The sequence below is a fragment of the Phaenicophaeus curvirostris genome, chromosome 2 (genome assembly GCF_032191515.1).
Source record: "Phaenicophaeus curvirostris isolate KB17595 chromosome 2, BPBGC_Pcur_1.0, whole genome shotgun sequence".
NCBI lineage: Eukaryota > Metazoa > Chordata > Aves > Cuculiformes > Cuculidae > Phaenicophaeus > Phaenicophaeus curvirostris.
Window position 1 is genome coordinate 92,445,255 of NC_091393.1, and position 19,359 is coordinate 92,464,613.

The 19,359-nt window shown below is 37.1% G+C and overlaps 1 protein-coding gene across 5 annotated transcripts in view; it reads left to right on the forward strand.

Moving 5' to 3' along the window:
* EML4 (EMAP like 4) overlaps nt 1–19,359 on the forward strand; it is a 162,637-nt gene that overhangs the window by 98,197 nt on the left and 45,081 nt on the right. For 2 of the 5 annotated variants that reach the window (XM_069852899.1, XM_069852901.1), the window contains exons 3-7: nt 301–430; nt 5,154–5,327; nt 7,444–7,572; nt 10,596–10,621; nt 11,080–11,112. In XM_069852899.1, coding sequence (XP_069709000.1) covers nt 301–430; nt 5,154–5,327; nt 7,444–7,572; nt 10,596–10,621; nt 11,080–11,112 — 492 coding nt within the window. The remainder of the gene's footprint in view (nt 1–300; nt 431–5,153; nt 5,328–7,443; nt 7,573–10,595; nt 10,622–11,079; nt 11,113–19,359) is intronic. The other 3 variants (XM_069852900.1, XM_069852902.1, XM_069852903.1) reach the window with 3 other exon arrangements.

Sequence of the window (19,359 nt, forward strand, 5' to 3'; positions counted from 1 at the left end):
TGGCATGTTGCTAAATTAAAGCATTTGCTGACAGCACGGCAATAGAGAAGCTGACCCCTGTCAGAGCATATTCTTGCCCGTCTTCGTGTCACAGATCTCCCATCTCCAGCTGCTTGAGTTAAGGCTTTCATGAATGTATGTCACTGGATATAGACTTGTCCTGAATGTTCAGGTTGTCCTGAATGGTTTGCTCCTGTATGATACCAGATCCGCAACTGAGAGCTTTTTCTTTTTCAGATGGATCTTTGGATACAGCTGTAAAACCTCGTGTTCTTCAATTTTTTTTTTTTTTCCCCCTAGGTCAGCCAAGCCTCCGAGAGGCTATCTCGATGTCCTGTATAACTAATGGGAGTACAGGAAGCAGGAAAACAAGCCACGGTTCATCTGTTTCTATTGCTAGAAAAGAAACTCTTTCATCTGCTGCAAAAAGGTACCGAATTGTTATTAAAATAAAAAAATACATTTTAAAAAAAAACAAACAGATAGAGCAAGAGTTTGAATTTTGCCTCTGCATGACCTGTATCAGAGCTTCCTGAAGTCTAGTAAGATTCAAATAAACTTTGGAGATGTACCATATTGTTGGGCTGCTTAAAGCAGTGTTCTAGAAAGAATTCATTGATTGAGACTATTTCTATAGTGTATAATGTCCAAAATGCATTATCCCTAAGGAAAAGAACAGATCAGTGTATTTCCAATACAAATGGATAATTTTCCTTCTGGTATTCGTCAGCGTCTTTATTATTTTCCAAGGATATTAAAGGACAAAACCGACTTCATTATCAGGAGCATAAATAGCAGGCAACAGCATAATAGCTATGACACAATAGTGAATTGTGTAAGATAAAAGTTTACTTTTTGATGTAGAAAATCTTAACCCAAAATGTAGCTACTTAGTCTTTATGAAGAATATATGTTTCAGATCTCAAATGTATAGAAGTAGTGCTGAGTATTTGTAAGTTAAATGAGCTAAATCAGTAATGGTTTTTTTCCTGCAGGTAATGGTTTTGACTGCATACAGAAAACAGAGCATTTGTGTAATGACTTTCTTCTGTGAGTCTGTTAGATAGTGATTGCGTGGCTGCTTTAATCAGTAGATTTTGCAGCTATTTCTTTTTGTTGGAAAGAACAGGCTGCCAGATGTAGCCAGAGGGCAGAGAACACTCTAATGTATAAAGGTGTTAAATTGTGAACAAATTCTTGGCCTCTGTAGAGTGCTCTTGGTAACTCCAGTGGCTGGTTTGTCTTATACTGTGGATGTAAACACTGTGCTATACAACAAGACCAGGAAAGTGATATACTTCAGGGAATAAAAGTGCTGCATGCAAATATAAACTGTAGGAGGGCAAATCAGAAAACGCTTTAGTGCTCTTTGGAATTTGGAAAGCGTGGCTAATGCCTTGCTCTTTCCTCTTCTCCACTGTGTAGCATTGTATATCTTTTTATTGAATCCTTATGTTTACTTTTAAACAGTAAATCAGGAAGTGATCACTGTGTCTCTATCTGCTAGTGACAGGCAGTGGGACAAAAGACATTCCTGCAGGAAGGTATTTCTTATTTAGCACTTTTCCATTAATCTTACCCTTGTGACACTTAGCACTTTGATGAGAGCCAGTCCAGTTCCCGTGGTGCTCAGCTTGTGTTTGTGCTGAATCACCTTCTTGATTCATTGGCTGTTCGATACTTGACTGCAGAAGATCAGTGGAGTGGCCGGCATCACTTTCATCTGAGTTAATGTCTTTAAAAAGAGACCTGGATAGACCAAAAGAAGAAAACCTCAATATGCAGAGGTCAGCTTTCCCCAGGCTTCCAAATAACTGTCCAGGGAAGGTTTCGGTGTTTCCAATGCATCTGAAGATATGTGACTCCCTTCTTCAGGGCTTGTTTTAGGAAGGCTTAGGTCATCCCTTTGTTTATGTTTTCAGCAGTTCCTTTATCACAGCTTATCCCCACTCAGCCATATTTTGGGAGCTAAAACTGTGCAGCTGAGCATCCAAAATTTCATGTTCTAATTATAAGTGGTCATATGTAGTTACAAATAAGAGAAGGCCTTCTTGCGTACAACCTGTTATTTCTATTGAAGGCTCTGATGGGGCTCTGGCGTCTGTAGACCTGGCATCTCTTGAGGATGTCTTCTATTTAATTTTCTGGACTGTTTAATCTTTGTTCTATCAAATTGAACACTGCAACTGTGGAGATGATCTGGTGGCTCAGTAGTTGCACAGCAGCAGTATATCTCATTTCAACAAAGGTATGCTAAAATACCAGCTGTTGCTTAAACCAGAGTCCAGGAATGTTACTATAAACAACAGGTAGATGATGTCCTTTTGACAGAGATGGAGTCATGTACGTATTGAGAAAATTTCAGCCCTGTAGTCTGGAACTGTCTTGTGATAGAGGTGTCAAAACACTTCAGAACCAAAAACAGGCTGTGTACCTTGTATTATCACTAGAGTTGGAAACAGGTTTGTACTTCGTCCAGGTGACTGTCACAAAGATCATTTTACTTAAGACTAAACATTTTTCTGAAAATAGCTTCTGGGTACGAATAGTCTCCATGTTTCAGAAAGACCAACCTCTGAGGTAGCTGCCAATGTGTTGTGGTCCAAAGGATGAAACGCTGCGTTAAGTGAAATTAGAGAATTAGAAAGAGATAATAATAGATTTCAACTGATCCCATGCAGACCAAAGAAATGCCTCATCAAGTTGGAATTTGGAAAGCATTTTTGGATACTTTAAATGATTGCTTCCCAGAACAACTAGTCTTCAGAAACCCACAAGCAAAGGTGCTGTTCTTGATTTGGTTACCGTTGTTGCACAAGATATTGTTCAAGAGGTATTAGTGGGCAAGCTGCTTTGTAATAGCAGTCATAATACAATTAAGCTGAAGATTTTAACAGGAAAGAGCAAACCAAATAAATTCAGCACAGAGATATTAAATACTAGGGCTGTCACATATCTGCATAATTTCAAATTTAAATGATAGGCATAAAAAAGAAGCCTGCTTGCAGTCTGGTGCTTGATAAAAGCACTGCGTTGGAACCCAAGGTATACTTTGTGCTGCAGCTCAGGTAAACCAGTCATTCAGTGACTTCATGGCTAAACAGAGAAGGTAAGGAGTGAACCTAATGGCAAAGGTGTGAAAAGGGTAGTCCACAGCTGACAAGCTCAGTGAAGTCCTTGAAAAGATTCCCACACTGAACCTGTGGTTTCTGGGAGATGGATCAGATGAGCTAAGTGAATTTGGGTAAGAACACAGAAAATATGGTAACAAATTGATAAGTTAGATGATAATGGTGCTGTCAGCAGAGGCATTCACCTGAGCATGCTGGAGGAACACAGAGAATTGTAGGATTGCTGGTGTGTCATTTTAAACAGGGTATTACAAAAAGTATGGGAAAAGGGACTGCAGGTAATGATGAGCTCTTTTATGTCGCCGTCAGAGACAGAAGATGGTGCGAGGTGAGACATTGTTCTGACCAAGAAGGACTAATCTTTGTTGATTGCAAGGTGTTTTTAGATAAGTCATTATGTTTGTGCATTCTCTTTCCTCTTACGTCCTTCATCTCTTTTACTATTATTAGAAATGTTGAAAGCCCTTTCTGTGTTGTTTTCACCCATTTCTCTGAAAAGAAATTGTAAACTCAATGGATTATATTTACGTTTTTAACTAGTTAATATGGTTTATAAAAGAAATTCTGAGTGATCCTTGTAAATGTGTTTTGAGTTTTAGATTATTTTTCATGTTTTGACCTGTTCTTCAATGCTTCTTTGAAAACATTTAGAGAAGTTGAACTTACATAAGCGTTGAGAGCTTTGTCTTGGCAGTAGGTGATATACTTTAATTGAAATAGTGATACAAAAATGAATGCTGCATCAAAATCCAGGGGCCTATTTTAAGTAATTTATTTTTAATATTATCTTACTGTTTTACATCGTTCTGTGTGAAAAGGGAAATCAAAACATCAATAACTAAGAATACACAAGGAGTTGGCGCAAGGAGTGGAAATGGTATGAGGGAGTACAAATCTGGATTCTCTCCTTCAGAAAGGTGCTATTTTTTTTTTGCCTTGCAGATTACTTTGAAACTAAGGGAAAAATAATTCCTTTTTCCTTTTCTTAGCTGGTGTTTGTATCTTGCTTTGATTATTCAAAGTGAAATTTATCTTGGAAGATTTCTTTTAATCTTAAAAAAAGGCTTTGTAGTACAGAATACTCTTCTTTTTGGGGTCCTGCTACTGTTTGTGTGATTCAGTATATTGCAAAGCATGATATTTTATACAAGAGCCTTTTAATCACTGTTTCAGTTTACTTAATGGACTTCTGATTAGATGTGTAATGAATTTAAAGTTGTTAATGACATATTTAAAGCTGTTTCAAATGTTAACCTAATAAATACTGCACTATGAAAGCAAAGATGATCTATTCCTAGCTGTGATTTACTGAAGGCACTAAAGAAGTGGCAAGACGGTCTGATGTTACTTGACTACAGAGCAAAACAGCTGTGATTTTTCAGAGGTGATTGCCTTTAACCTCTGGTGCAGTCAGGAAGAGTCTAGGCGATCAGCAATGGCATTTCACTCCTCCGGTGACAGCACGAAATTAAGCAGTACCATGCACGTCCAGAAATACAGGGAGGGGGTCTAGCTTCATGGCAGGCTTAAGCTAATCAGAGATAGTGCAAGTCACACACCTGCCTTTTGCTTGCGCTGAAAGGCTGGGAGCACGGTAAGGTAGTCAGTGAGCTGAACCAGAGGATGATTTTTTTTCTGAAGGATGGCAGACTTGCAATGCATCAACTTGTGCCAGCTTTGAATGCTGTAGAAGTGCCATCAAATGAAGGAGATACTCAAGTCAAAGTTGTATTCATTTTAAAATCAGAATTAACATAGTACCACTATCCTGTGTAAATAAATAAATAAACTTCCATGCCTCTCTCACCTTTTTGATTTTTGGAGCTTGTGAATGAAACTTATTTTAGCAAAACACTAAAATGAAAAGTGTGAGTAAGTAATAAAAGTGTTCTTTCTATGATTATATATAATAAATCGTGACATGCTTCTCCCGTCTTTTCACAGAGGGCATCTTCTCCCACCTTTTTAATTTGTTTGCTTGTTCTCTTTTTTCCCTCCTCTATGTTATACTTTATTTTGCAGCGGTACAGAAAAAAAGAAGGAAAAACCTCCAGGACAGAAAGAAAAAAAAGAGGACTCTCATTCTAATGATCAAAGTCCACAAACTCAAGCATCACCTTCTCCCCAGCCCTCCTCACAGACTCTCCAAACACACAGGCAAACTCAAGAAAGCAAGAGTTCTGCTCCAGCTAAAAGGTTTTCACAGTACCACAGTACAAAACTAGACAATTATTGCAATAATACTGAGTTCATATTGGACAACAAGTCGAGTGGAATAGCTCCAATTTCATGATCTTGATTAAATGTTTGATTTTTTTTTTTTTTGTGCTAGAGTAGATGCATTTAATATGCATAGCTTCAGAGCAAACATCTAAAAGATGCATTTTTTCTTTCAGTAATTTTTTTAAGATTACAAAGGAATTTTTTGTTCTCTGTGATTGAAATCCTAGTATGGTAAAGTTAGATTACTTTTAATCAATCATTATCCTAAAATATATAACAATGGCTCTGATTTGGTCTTCCTCAAAATACACTTCATAGGTTTTATCTGGCATAGCCAAATTGTGGAGTGTATTTTGCATGTGGCCATTTACTACATTGCATTTGTGAAATACTGGTATCGTTATAACTTTTCCGTTCAGACCTTTTCTTCTCAAATTATTTTACAGAGTGACTGCAGTTTGGACTTTTTTTCGCCCGACCCCTTTTTAATTCCTACTAGATTGCAGGATGGTTTGTCTCACTTTTTTTTCTGATTCTTTACGTGAGTAGAGTCCTGGTTTTACACTCAAATCATAGAACTACTAGACTTGAGTGAACATAGAAGTTTATTTAGGATTGCTTCTGTGTTCCTGCTGATTTTAGTGGGATTCAGGCACAGAATTTTATTTTTTTTAATTTTTTTAATTGCTTTTAAAATTCAAATTAATAGATTTTAAGATTTGGGGTGTTATTTCTGAGTTTCAAAACTATGCAGATCACTTGGTGTGGCTTTTTTTTTTCTTTAGTTCGTTGTCAACTTATTGTTTTTCTAAGTTAGATACTTTCTTTTATTAGTTGGCATTTAGGAACCTGAAACGTGCTCTTAAATAAGTGGAATTTGTTCCTCTAAAATGTACTGTGGTTCACAAGATTGTTGTCTTGCATTGCTCGAATTCACAGCTCTAATAAATATTTAAACTTTCACTTGACTGATGCATGTTGTAACACTCCATAAAGGCTCTGTCTACATGTCTTGCACAAACTCTTAAGTTGTCTGAAGCTGAACTTGTGGCCTGTTGTTCTCCTGCCTGGTATCTCACTGTAAAGATGTTTGTCTGAAGTCTTGCTTACTAATCTTTTGCAATGTGGGGAACAAAATAAATGCCCTTTTTAGTCTCTTAATTGTTTAACTTGATTGGATTAACTTGTTTGTCTCAGGACCTTTCAGCTTCTTGAGGTGCTGTGGAAGGAGCTTGCCATTTCTAAGGCTGCGGTTCAGGACTTACTTCTGCAAAAGCATTTCTGACAGGATGAAGTATAATACTGTTAGCAGGACAAATGCAGACACTAAATCAACTGGTTAAACAATAATTTGGGCTAGATGACTTTTGAATGTTTTCTGTGATTAAGATGTGTGTGAAATTAATGAACTAGTGACTGCAAAACTTGCGGGTTCTCATTAGCGCAAATTGGCTACAATAAGATAGCTGAAATATTATATCATAATTCATGGATTTAATCATCTGTAGTATTAAGCCAAGCCCAGCTTGCCTTATTTGTGGAAGAAGTTTGCAGGCATTTGTTTCAAAAAGGTTAAAGTCATTAATGTGGTTTAGAATGTGCCATCTGCAAAACAGTCCTATGAAACTGTAATCTGAGAGAACTGTTCTGCCTCAGAAATTGATGTGTTAAAGCTGGTGAGCAGTTAATCGGGGAAAATAAATTCTACTTTTATTTGTTACCTTCTCAAGTGTTTTTTTTTTTTAATAATTCTTTAAGGCTGATATATGTTAGCCTCATTTCTTTCCTCTTTTGTAATTTGTTAGCAATATAGTGGTGAAGTATAGACTTGTTTTGTTCAAGTCTATGTAAGAGCATTTGGAATTAAAAAGGAATGGATAAAACATTTGGCAACTGTCTTGCTCAATTGTTTTCATTCATCCAGTTAGAACTTTTTGACTAATCTTTTTTCCCTGTTTCATGCTTCAGCTTGAGGGAAGACCTAGCTCTGCTTTTGTCTTCTGCTGCTTGATCTGTCAGTTGCATACCAGTTCCAGTTATCGTTACCTTATTATCTTGTCACTGTAAAATATATTTTTGTTTCTTCTAGCATAAAGAAATCCTTGACTGCTGAAAAACCTCACAGTGCTTGGGATGGTTCAGATGACAGTCGTAACAAGCTGCTGAGAGTAGCATCAACATCTAAATTAATATCAAAAGTGGCAAAGAATGCAGACAAGTACGTATCAGTTTGGTACATAAAAGAAAGTGAATTTTAGAGCCAAAATATTATGCAGTTACATAAGTTTAGTGAACTTATTTATGTACGTGCTAGCATCACTTGTGCCTTCATTTTTACCAGGAGTAATTACTGGCCTAACCTGGTGCTCCAAGTGCCTGTGGAATCTTTGAATTATTATAAAATATGAATGCAGGATTTGAGTGTAAATATGTTTTAATGGGGTTAGTGGAGTTATTCAAAGTGAGTGAAGATTTATGGCGTAATGCCACAGTTGTGAAGCTTCCAAACATTTTTTTCCTAATTAAAACTGATTTGAAAATGCTAGCTTATTTCCCTGAGGGTAATTTACTGGGTTTGACATAATATGTATGTAGACTGTAGTAGTAAGAACGTATTTCTGATTTCAGGCAGGTCTCTCAAATTAACTGTTTAACAGGTTCCTGATTAGAGGACCTTCTTTTCAGCTTCACCTTCAGTAGGTGATCTGCTGTAGCCTGTTGTTCCCCTCATGCACTTCTTCAGCAGCAGGTTTTCTCAGTTTATGGCCTCCAGTGAAGGCTTTGCCAAGGATGAACAGCCCAGAGTACTTGCTTCTACTCCTGTTAGCACAGGAACAAGAGTTAATGTTTTGCTGTTAACTCTTCATTGTTGACCCTTGTTGTGACCCACTTCTCAATACTCCTTGCCAATTGGGCTTCCCAATTTTTATTCACACAGTTTCTTTTTTTGATATTTTTTGAAATTTTGCTGAATTTGTTGAAATTGTTGTTGACTTCTTGTCTGACCCCTCTCCTGTTTGCTGAGATCCTCCCAGTGTGCTGGCAGCTTCTCCCAGCTTGATGTCATCTGCAGATTTCATACATCTGCTCATTAATCTTCATTCTAATAGCCATTAACTGTTCTGAGGCAGAACTACCTTAAAACCTCTCCCACTATGACAAATAAAACTCTTCAAACCTTTTAGAGTAATTTCCATTTTTTAAATGTAATTTTTACATTAATTTTTAATGTAAAGTATTTTTTTTAAGATCATGTCCATAGTGCTTTCCTTAGCTTGCATATAAGGCTAGTTGTCAAATACATGCTTAAAATCAAGAGTGGTGCAAGTACATTCCTTCTTTCCAAGGAATGGGAAGAACAAAGACATCTTAAATTAATCATGGGTGTGGATATCAGCACATTTACTGAAAGCTTTATGCTTAGCTTGAAGAGTTCTGCAGAGCAATGAAGTGCTGTGTGTGAGGGATTATGGGCTTACATATTTTGCAAGTATTTCTTTTCCTTTTATAATTGGTTTGCACTGTTGGAATTTAAAAGCCCTTTGGCAATTTAGATTATAGTTAGATATTAGTTTGGAATGAAAAAACATCTCTTCATTTCTACTTATAAAGCTTCTGTTTCCTGATTTTTGTTATGCTACTGAAGTATCTCTCACGATGTGGCATATACTTCAAATTTGCTCATAATAAAAAATAAAATTTGCTTTTATTAATTTTTTGTATACTGATTTAGGCATGGCCTACATAGAAGTACCTTGTTTCATTTTACTATGATTCTTCTTATTTTCTAAAAGACTTTAAATGCTGTCCTCCTACAGTCTCTGATGTAGAAAAAAGAAATTGGATATCTAACAAAAATTAAGTTTAATTATTGTTGGAGGAAGTTGTCTTGTTAATAACTTGAAGCTGTTATATCTTAAAGTACTAAATAAAATTTCAAATTTTATCTATAGACCATCATATGATTGAAGACTGGGTATTCTATTGTTTGTCTATCTTCTTATGCTCAGATTTACAATAAAAGCAGTGTTTGCATTCAAGAACACACATTAGTACTCATTTCTTACATCAGTTCCTAAAATAATTAGTTGGTATTGCACAAAGGCAAATTATTAAATTGCATTTATCATTTCCAGTTAAGAAACATTGGCCTAATCTGCCTGGAGTTACTTGACTATTGCACAAGGGAGTAGAACTCAGCCCTTAATGTGGGCCCCAGGACAGAAGCATTTTACATATACTTTGTGCTACCAGTTGAGGGCATGAACTTTGTTTAGTAAGCTCAGTCTTTAAGCCAGAACTGAACTGTAAATTAGTCTGATAAAGCCGTAAGTAAGAGGGTTCCTATGGCAGTCCATCACTCAATGTTTTTCAGGCAAGACTGGAAATCCAGTTTTAATTATTCGTTTGGTAGCATGGTAAAGGGTGATTCTGCCAATAGCCAGAGATTCCTTTCCTCATGCATATACTTGAACCTTTGTCTCTGTTACTCCTATTAAAATACTGTATGCCCCACATACCTTCCTGCTGAATTTCAAATGAATTCAGGCAGGTTCTTTATGCAATACTTTCCCCCATCAAGGAGTCTTCTTCTGGTAAGAAGTAGCTCTGATGCTGGAAATTAATATTTCTTATTTCTTCACAAAAAAAAGAGAGGATATTGTGAGTAGTTCATTCCTGGTTCTGTTGAGGAAAGATGTCTCAACTCCATTTCTATGAAGACTGTGTTGTGCATCCACTAATGCTGCGTGGATCCAGTTTAAATGAAAATACAACTTGCTTACATTTAATTCATGTATCCAACATGGTTAATTCTTAGAAAAAATTGTGGTGGTGTGTGCTGACAGCATATTTGCGTGCAGGCCTGAGGGTGTTCGGCAGCCTAAAACATTTGGTTACAATAAGCTTGCTGTCTCAAAATGGAATTTTCCGTGCATAAAGAATATGCCATCTGTAATTTATTTTTAAAAGCTTTTTTTTTTTTGTATTTTGTTGTTATTACAGTAATTCTTAGAAACCCTTACTGTAGGCCCAAAAAGATACAGTGAACTGCATAAAATATTATATGGGTAAAAATGCACTGCGATGACTAAGATTAGTTATTTAGCATCCTATAGTACAGTTACACTGTACACAGAATCTGATGAGATTGCCAAGTGCAATCATTTGTAAGAACTAGGTGGTGTGGCTTGATAAGCATTTCACATAATATTAATGATACTATCTTGAATTTTTCCCCAGGCACAAAGATGTCATCATCAGCCAAGGTAAATAAAAACATTTATTTTTAAATACTGGTTGAAGGCAAGAGTTGTGTTTTTGACTGAATAGTATTTCCTATAAATAAATTCATTGGTATGTGTCTTATGAAACAGAGTTATAGAGCTAAAATAGCATTAATAACTATGACAAGAATTCATCTGGCCAAATGTTACTCAAGACCTGTACTAGCATCTTTGAAATCATGGAGAAATGCCTCATCATGTTGGATCTTTACGAAGGACAGAAATTTTTGTTGGGTGGTGGGAGGATTCCTTTTACTTTTGTGAAAGAAAAATCTTTTCATTATTTCCAGTGTGTGTGTGTGTGCGTGCGCGCATAAAGAGACAGAGGTTATGAAAATAAAAGCCAGACATTTTGACCTATATGCCAGTCTTCATCCAAGCGGGTGTAAGTGAGACTTTAGAAATAGTTTTAAGATATTTTATTTCTGTCCCATAACCAGCAAAAATGTCAACTCGTGAAAAAAACAGTCAAGGTAAGAATTAAGCTACGCCCTTTGGTCGCTTTCTAATTTAGCGTTCTCACAAATCTTTTATTTGGCTTTTCATCATGAAACAGCATCAATGCATGATCTCTTAAAAACTTTGCACAGTTAAATAAATATTTCAGCTTTCTCATTGTGGAAACATATATGCATATACACATTGTAGTATATATGGGGATTACTTGCGGATAGTCTAAAATGCTACACACATAATTCCCTTAGAGAAGAATGTGTGTTCAAATAAGGTTCTAGTATATTAGAATATTAAGAACTGCCAACTAAAAGATTTGTTTTATCTCAGCTTTCTGTCTTGCCAATATTGCAATATATACATGCTGATTAGACAAGAACAGAGACTGAAGGTTTTAATATAGTCTCCTAAAATGAAAAAGTAGTCTCTTCTAAAGCGTATGTACTTGCACTGATGATTCTTGCATTCTGTGGCTACCTGCTGCTGCTGGCTTGTTCAGACAGGAAAAGGAGCCATCTAACTAAGCATGGTGGGACTTGACAACGAAAGAAATCCACTTCTTGTATCGCGAAACTACTGTGCTTTGATGTCCTGCAAACTGTATTGAAGCATGCAGTTTCAAAACTAAAGCATGTAACCCAAGTGCATGCTGTACACAATATATGTCTATGTGCAGAGATTCTGTCTCATGCTTTTTTGCTGCTAATTAACAAACCTGTAGTCTCCAAATGCTGTGCTGTAAGCAAGATTACATCATTACATATTACTTTTGTTTTCCTCTGGATTTTCATTCAAAAAGAAAAAACACTCAACCAAAGTTAATAAATGAATTGTTGCAATGAAATCAAAACCAACGTGAATCCAATTGTTTTATGTTTTTCTGATTCGTAGAGAAACTACAGATTTAAAAATATCCTGAATTGATGCCTAGCAAAAGCATCATTCAAATACAGTAGAGGCAAAAGGGTTTGCATAAGAGTCAGGAACAAATAAATGTTTCTTTATGCTAGGTTGCTTAACTCTGTCTGTAGAATAGTACATATGTGCAGCAATGATTACTATAAAGAGAAAACTCACCACTAGCATCCAGACCAGCTGCTATATAGCTGTGCAAGAATTAAATCTATTTTTTTATATTAAAAATACCTTTTCTGTCAAACACAATTTTTTACAAAGCCAAGTTGCATACAGCTGAAATACCTTCAGTACTAATTCTTTCCTTACAATGTGCTTCAACAAGCCTGTGTTCTGCAAAGAGTGGGCCGTCCTTCAGTTCTGTCATCCTGGTAGCTATGACTTACATGGCCTGGATGTGTACCCTGCTATCTGTTGTGTTCCTCCACAGATGATATATGTTTTCACTGGATGTTGAACGGGTACCTTCCGTTTGTGTCATGCCATGGTCTGTTCTGAGCCCAACTGGAGTGAAAAAGAAATATGATGCGGACGACAGTAGTCCTGTGTATTTGGAAGATGGAGATAGTCTTGTCACAGAAAATGTGTTTATTAACATTTTAAGCATTTATGGCAAAACATTCTGCCTTTAATACGGATGCAGTTGTGATTAGCAGGATTCAGCCTTCAGAGATTTTTTGTTTTTCATATGGACCAATGAGCATAATTTTTGACATATTTTAGAATATGTGTCTGTGTGTGTAAGGCTGTGTTAGGGTTTGTGCTGTGTTTACTGCCACAGAAGTAACCACCTGTTAGTTGCTGTAGTTGCAGAAGGTTGTCCCCCCACCTTTTTCAGTTTAAGCTTGGCAATACTTGAGCAAATTGCTGTAGTGTAACATCAGGGAAGAGACCTTTAGACCGGTTTTGTAGTTGATAGTTGCCACATAAATAAACCCATATCCTTTTACACCTTGACCCAACTGGTCAGAAAGTTGAAGAGTTACACAGACCGGTTAACATGGTTTCTGGAAGTCAATCCCATGCACCTGGACAGAGTTTTCTTGGGCAGGATGGGTTGAAAGATAGGTTTTGCTTGTGCTGTTTGTGCAGGACCTCCCTGCTCTGCAACCCAAATGGATAAAAAGTTATTGCTGCTTTAACACTCCTTAGTGGCTTGCCAGCCTTTGCCACTAGAGGCAAGCAGCCTCTAGCATGGTGTTAATCACATTACAGCAGCTCCCCTGAGTTGGTCGTTTTACTGGGTTGTATGTGAAATATTCCATAAGCCCCCAGCACACACCTATCATGCTAGCAATTGTGTCAATGTGCTTCTTAGAAATTGTGTGAAAGAGACTCTTGGGAAGACTGCTGGTGTGCCAAATGTCAAGCTTCAAAGCAAATCTGTAAAAATACTTCATTGTTTTTATACACACATAAAATAAGTTTAGAAACACAGTGAAATTGCAGATTATCATAGCAGAAGGTATTTGCATGGGATAATAGGATGGAGGATGACAGTTCTATGTAGCTTTGAACATCCTGGAATCACTGTCTTTCCTTTTTATTGATTCAGCTGTTAAAGAAACTGCTTTGAAACATGTTGATGTAGTACAGTACCATACATTCAGTTCTTGGAATCTTATTTTTCTAGCAGCAGAAGTTACTGTAATATTATATGTGTTGTGACCATCTGTGCAATTCATTGTCATTTCTGTTGATATTATTTTATTAACTTATTTTATTATAGTATTAACTTTAAAAGTGAACGACTTGAGGAGTGAGAATCTTGGATGAGGTTCAGTAGATAAGGATATTAGCTTTGATGTCAGAATTGGCTTTGATGTGGAGTCCCATAGACAGAACACTACAGGTGTTGCATGTAAATATCAGCAAGACCTGAGCAAATCTCTCCTGCCAGCAGAAGCAGTGTGAGGAGCCACAGCCTGTAGCTGCCTTGTGGACAGAGTTTCTTCTGTTTAGCTCCATGCCGAGGCCATGCATTTTACTACTGTTCATCATGTATCTTTTATTTCTTTACCCAGTTTTGTTCCCTCGATGCCTTTATCTCTCCCTCTTGAGTTGAGTTGCATCTATTCTACTTTAAGGTTAGTCCTGAGCTTTATGCATCTAGGTACGTGCTGGAACCGAAGTAGTACAGTCAGCAATATTTTGGTGGTGCCAATCGAATGAGGGAAGTATGATACACACTTCAATATATTTGCTGAAGAGATTTTTGGGTTTAGGTTTTCCAGCTTATTTTTGAACATTTGTTTGTTTATACTTGCAAGCCAGGACAACCTTTTTACAACAGAATCCAGGACTTGGAAGTTATTAAAATTCTGTGAAAATCCAATGAAAACTATGGGTGAAATGAACAGGTGCTACTGCAGCCTTGAAAGGGCACAAACTGAAGTTGTATTTTAAAATTCTTTACCAGCAGGTGTTTATAATTGCCTATAAAAGCCATCTTGCTTTTCACTTCAGCAAAGACATTTTAAAAACATTAATCATAAAAAATACATATTTTTATACCCAGAAGTTAAAGATCTTGCTTATTTTAAGATGAAAGGTATTTTTTTTTCACCAAGATTCCATGTTTGAGTTTGGTTTTCAGTGATAGCAGCTCCGTATATGAATCACTATTTCATGTGTTATAAAGTAATAAGAGACTTATAAGATGGTTTTGGATGGCAATAAAAACCATATGTAAAAGAACTAATGAAAAACATTCACTGCGTTCCTAAGTTTATTCCTTTTTAGATTGTGGTTTATTAGTCCCCAGTACTTTTTCTTCTGTTGGTTTAACTGCGCTATAGATCTAGCTTTGCAGAGCAGGGCAATTGTGAAGCACACAATGGAAAAATTTACCCTGCTGACAGTGTGTCCTGTCCACTGAGAGTGCAAAATTCAGTAACTAGCTCAGATCAGTTTTTTCATCAGACGGATTTTCTGCTAGATGCTTATTGAAAGTGCTTGTGTACCTGAGGGCAAATGGAGATTCAGTCTGTCTCACTGTAATTGAGCTGCTTGCTGTCGTTCAGACACAGTGCGTATTATTAAAACCAGTAGATACTGTTCAGAAAAGCAGATTGGTATTTGAGGGGTTTTATCACTGATTTTTCATGAAGTCAGGGTTTTATTAGTTAAGCATTTAGATACAGTCTTACTGAGCTTGATTATGTCCAGTACTCCTTTTTGAGTTCTATTTTTTAATAAAAAAGCTAAAGTTTAATATTAAACTTTAATTATTTCAATGCAAATGGTAACTGTTATTAATACTTAGATTCTTAATGTCACCTGGTACATGCAAAATTGGGGTTTTCACTGTGATTTACTTATCAAGTTATATAGAATCAATAACCAAAGAGTTATTAAGCCAAAGCTGTAAAATTATTCCAAACTAAGGCAAATCTCTCATCACATCTGCTTTTTTCAACTGTTTACTTAGCACTGCATCAGCACTCAATAGCGACAGTACCTACCCATGTCCGCCTGTCAGATTCAGCAAGAATTGACACATAGCTCAGGGTGAGAGGTGGCAGACCTGCAGCCACATTTTTATTCCACTGTAACTTAAAATGTAACGGTCTGGGCATGAGGGTTGAATTTGGTTAGTCACTATGCTGTTAGCACTGGTTTAAATTAGAAACAGGATTCTAAGCTTTTGTCCCTCAGCTTAGTGGTCCTACAGAGTTCTTGGACGCAGGCCTGAAAGCAGAAAGCTTGTGGGAAAGAAGCTATTTGTAGTATTACAAAGCATAACGTCACTGGTCAAGCAACTAGAAGGTGAAGACAGATTAATAAATGTACCGTGGATGTGGTAGTTTATTATATTTTATTAGAGTCCTGCTTGGCCAAGCTAGTTGGAGTCTTCTGCATTTTTTTGCTTGCTTGTGATTCACTTTAAGGGTACAATTCAGATGCTAAACACAGGTAGAACCAAGCTAAGGGTTTGATGCATCAGTCCATATTGCTCTTTCAAACTAGATGGTTTGGGACCTATTGAAAAATAGTCACTAATAATTTGCTGATAAGATTATTGTAATGATTCCTTAAAAATTAAACTTATAACTATGTAGACAAATAATTTTGTTACTTATTCGCTGTTATCTGCTCAGTGTTCATGTATATGTGTATATATACACACACATAAAATTTACTGGATGCTCATTACACATCCCATAATGCATATACTGGGTAGCTGAAGAGCATTTAATGACAGTACAGACTTGTGGGGCAATGTCAGTATCTAAATAATGAGGAATAGTATGATATAAAATCCATTAATCTAACATTTTTTTTTCAGTTTTGTTGAAGAAATCATTAATTAAGGATGAGGGCTGCTCACGTGCTTCTAGGAAACTACTGTGTATTCCTCAATTATTTCATTTTGAAGCATATTTTTGGAAGCCGGAGTCTCTTGCTTTTGTTACGTCATTGCCTTCAAATTTGTGAAGGATTTAAACAGTAGTTTTCATGTCTCCTAAATTACTTTTCTCTGTAGAAATTTCCTAGTTAATCCAAAAAGAGTTCTTTGATCTTTTTTTTTCTCATCCATTCAGTTCCCGTTCTTTTTATTATTTGAAAACGTTCCATATTCCCCTAAGAATATGATTCACAAAGTAATAAATGATTTAAGTGTCACTATGAATCTTTCTGTGCTAACTTCATGGAAGAACTAATTTCAGCCTTTCATATGGTTTGTGTTGCCATATCTTTGCTGTCTGTTATCACTTGCAGCGTTTCTCACTGGCATTACCTTCTGCCTTTCTTTGCCTGAATTGCTGGGATTTAAACTTTGTTCCAAGAGCAAATTAGTTGGCATGGTTTGAAGCTGAATTTTGCTGTTACTGTTATGCTGCTTTTTCACTTTTTTTATACAGCCTGGTTAAAATCTTTTTTTTGTTAATGGGTATCTCCTTCTGATACAAGGTGTCTTTTCTGAAAGTTTTCAGCCGCTCTCTACTGTTTGTCTACAATATTTTGTTTGCCCATAGTTTTAGTCCTGAATTCTTGGGATTGTATACTTTACCAACAGTTTCCTTGCATGCAGGGCAAGTGTGCTGGCTTACGGTGACTGTCATTGAGGAAGATGCGCTTGTTTCCTTACAGATCAGACCAGCTTCTAGGGTTAATTCTACTGCAGCACCTTGTTTCACTGACATATTTATTCCTCTCTTCTCTAGCAGGCTATAAACTTTTTAAGAACCCGTGGTAGGTACTCTGGTTGCTAACATCTGCCTCTGGCCTATTGGGACCTATTTGACTTAGTGTTTACACTAATGAACTTAACACAGGAAAGTAGGAGCACTGATGAAATTTCACTGATGACATGAAGCTGAGAGACCAAGCTGATAGAGTGGAAGCTGAGATTTTAATAAAGTAAGACCTAGATGTTCCAGAGGCCTGGAGTCTTATAAGAAAAAATTAAATTATTCAAAGTGCAAGATCACACATACAGGAGTTACTAGAAATCCTTTATCTATAAACCGGTTGTCTGCCAGAATTATATGGTGAGGGAAAGGGCTTTAACATGCTAGATAGTCACATGGAGGTTGAACCACTCACTTATTACAAAAACACAAATGTAAACCCAGGATGTATCAGAAGTAATTCTAATGGAGATACACAGCCTTATGGGAAATGTTAATGCACCCTGATAGGTTCTTCTCTGTAACACTGCGTGCAGTTATTGCCACACATAATCATAAAGGATACATTTCATGGTGGCGTGGAAGCAGACTGAAACCTTATCATGCAAAAAGAGTTAAACAGCTGAATGTTGTTAGGGTTTTTGGGTTTTTTTAGTTGTTTTTTTTTTTCAAAATGAAGGCCACGAGGAGAGAGGGTGATTGTTGCAGTTTTCATTCTATGCTGAAGTTAAAAGCTATGCTGTCATAGGCACAAAAAATAAAACCAACTGGCCATGCTTTATTGTCACCTGGAAGCTGAGCAGTTCCCAGCTGCTAGGATAAGGAGGTTTTTAGGGTGGTATTCCAAAATCAGCAGTGTGTTTGTGCATTGCCCAGTGACAGCCAAGTCTCTGCTGTTCAAAGCAAGTGCTGCAGTACCCTGATGAGAATAAAAAACAGAGTGATGCAGATAGAGGGCAACCGAGGCTGGGAGGCGTGTTGTGTATCCATTGGGCTGGGCTAAGCTCAGCTGTGATGTTCCTCCAGTTCATACCATAGGTTTGCAGAGCTTTCTGGCTGATTGCTGCTTAAATTCACCTTTAGGTGTGCCCTTGCCAAGTCACTGGACCCTGTCTTTGCTTCAGTCTTACTGAGCGATGTTCTGTGTTCCTTCAGCTGACTGGGGCTATGGCGTAGTCAGATCAAGTGTTTCTGCATTTTTGGGGCTGAGATAATAATTTTCCCAGACCTCTGGGCATCCTACAGAGAGCTGAGACCTGCGTGGAGCTTGCTTGGGTCCAGCACACCCAGAGGGCTAATAAGCCTTAGCCAGTCCTGGGAATAAAAATTGCTGTTCCCTGACACTTGTGCAAAAACATTGTTGAGGCTCCAGAGCTGAATTATTGTGGAGCCAAGCAGAGTTTGGCAAAGGCTGTGAATTTGAGCTCAAGGCTGCACAAAAACAGCTACAGCTGTTCCTAGTGAAGAGCTGGCCCCTGAAGCCAGAGTGCTGCGTCCACTTGATGCTGCCTTTTGTAGCAGCCGTGCGTCTGGGCTATATCTTTTTGTGATAATCCACAGCGCCAGGGTGTGCTATCTACAAAACTTCAACTGTAGTTTTAGGTTGGTTTGATCCATATTTGAAAGGATTTATAGGGTGTCTGCAGTTGCAGATTAATTAAAACAACAAGTAGCTAAGTTTTCTCAGGTATGCCCCCCTCCAGTGCTTCTGCATAGTGGGTAGAGGGGTCTGAACCTTTCTTTATGTGGGACAAAGAATACTTTCATACTTACTGTTTTCAGGCTAGTACATGCCAGAATTGTCCAGGGATTTTTGTTTATTGAAGTTCCCCCTCAACTCTTTAAAACTTCTCACTTTATCTCCCCTACACCTCTTTACCTACATACCTGTTATGAGATGATCAAGGCTCTTCCAAAAGACACATGAGGGAAAAAAACAGCTTGACAAACTGCTTTGTACGTGGCAATAGTGAGAATGCAGGAAAGAAACAGATAGTCTAATGCTCTTTAGCATTCAATTAAGTCAGTATGCTATGGAAGAGTTAAATCACTGGTTTTCTGAACTTGAAAATACAAGAGTTTGGCCTCAGGCAATTAATTGCTGTTTAAGAATACTTTTGTTGATATAATGCCATCTTCTCCAGTATTTCAAAAGATTTTTACATTAATATTATATCTGCCCTACAGGTTATTCTGATGAAAGGAGATTTACAGACT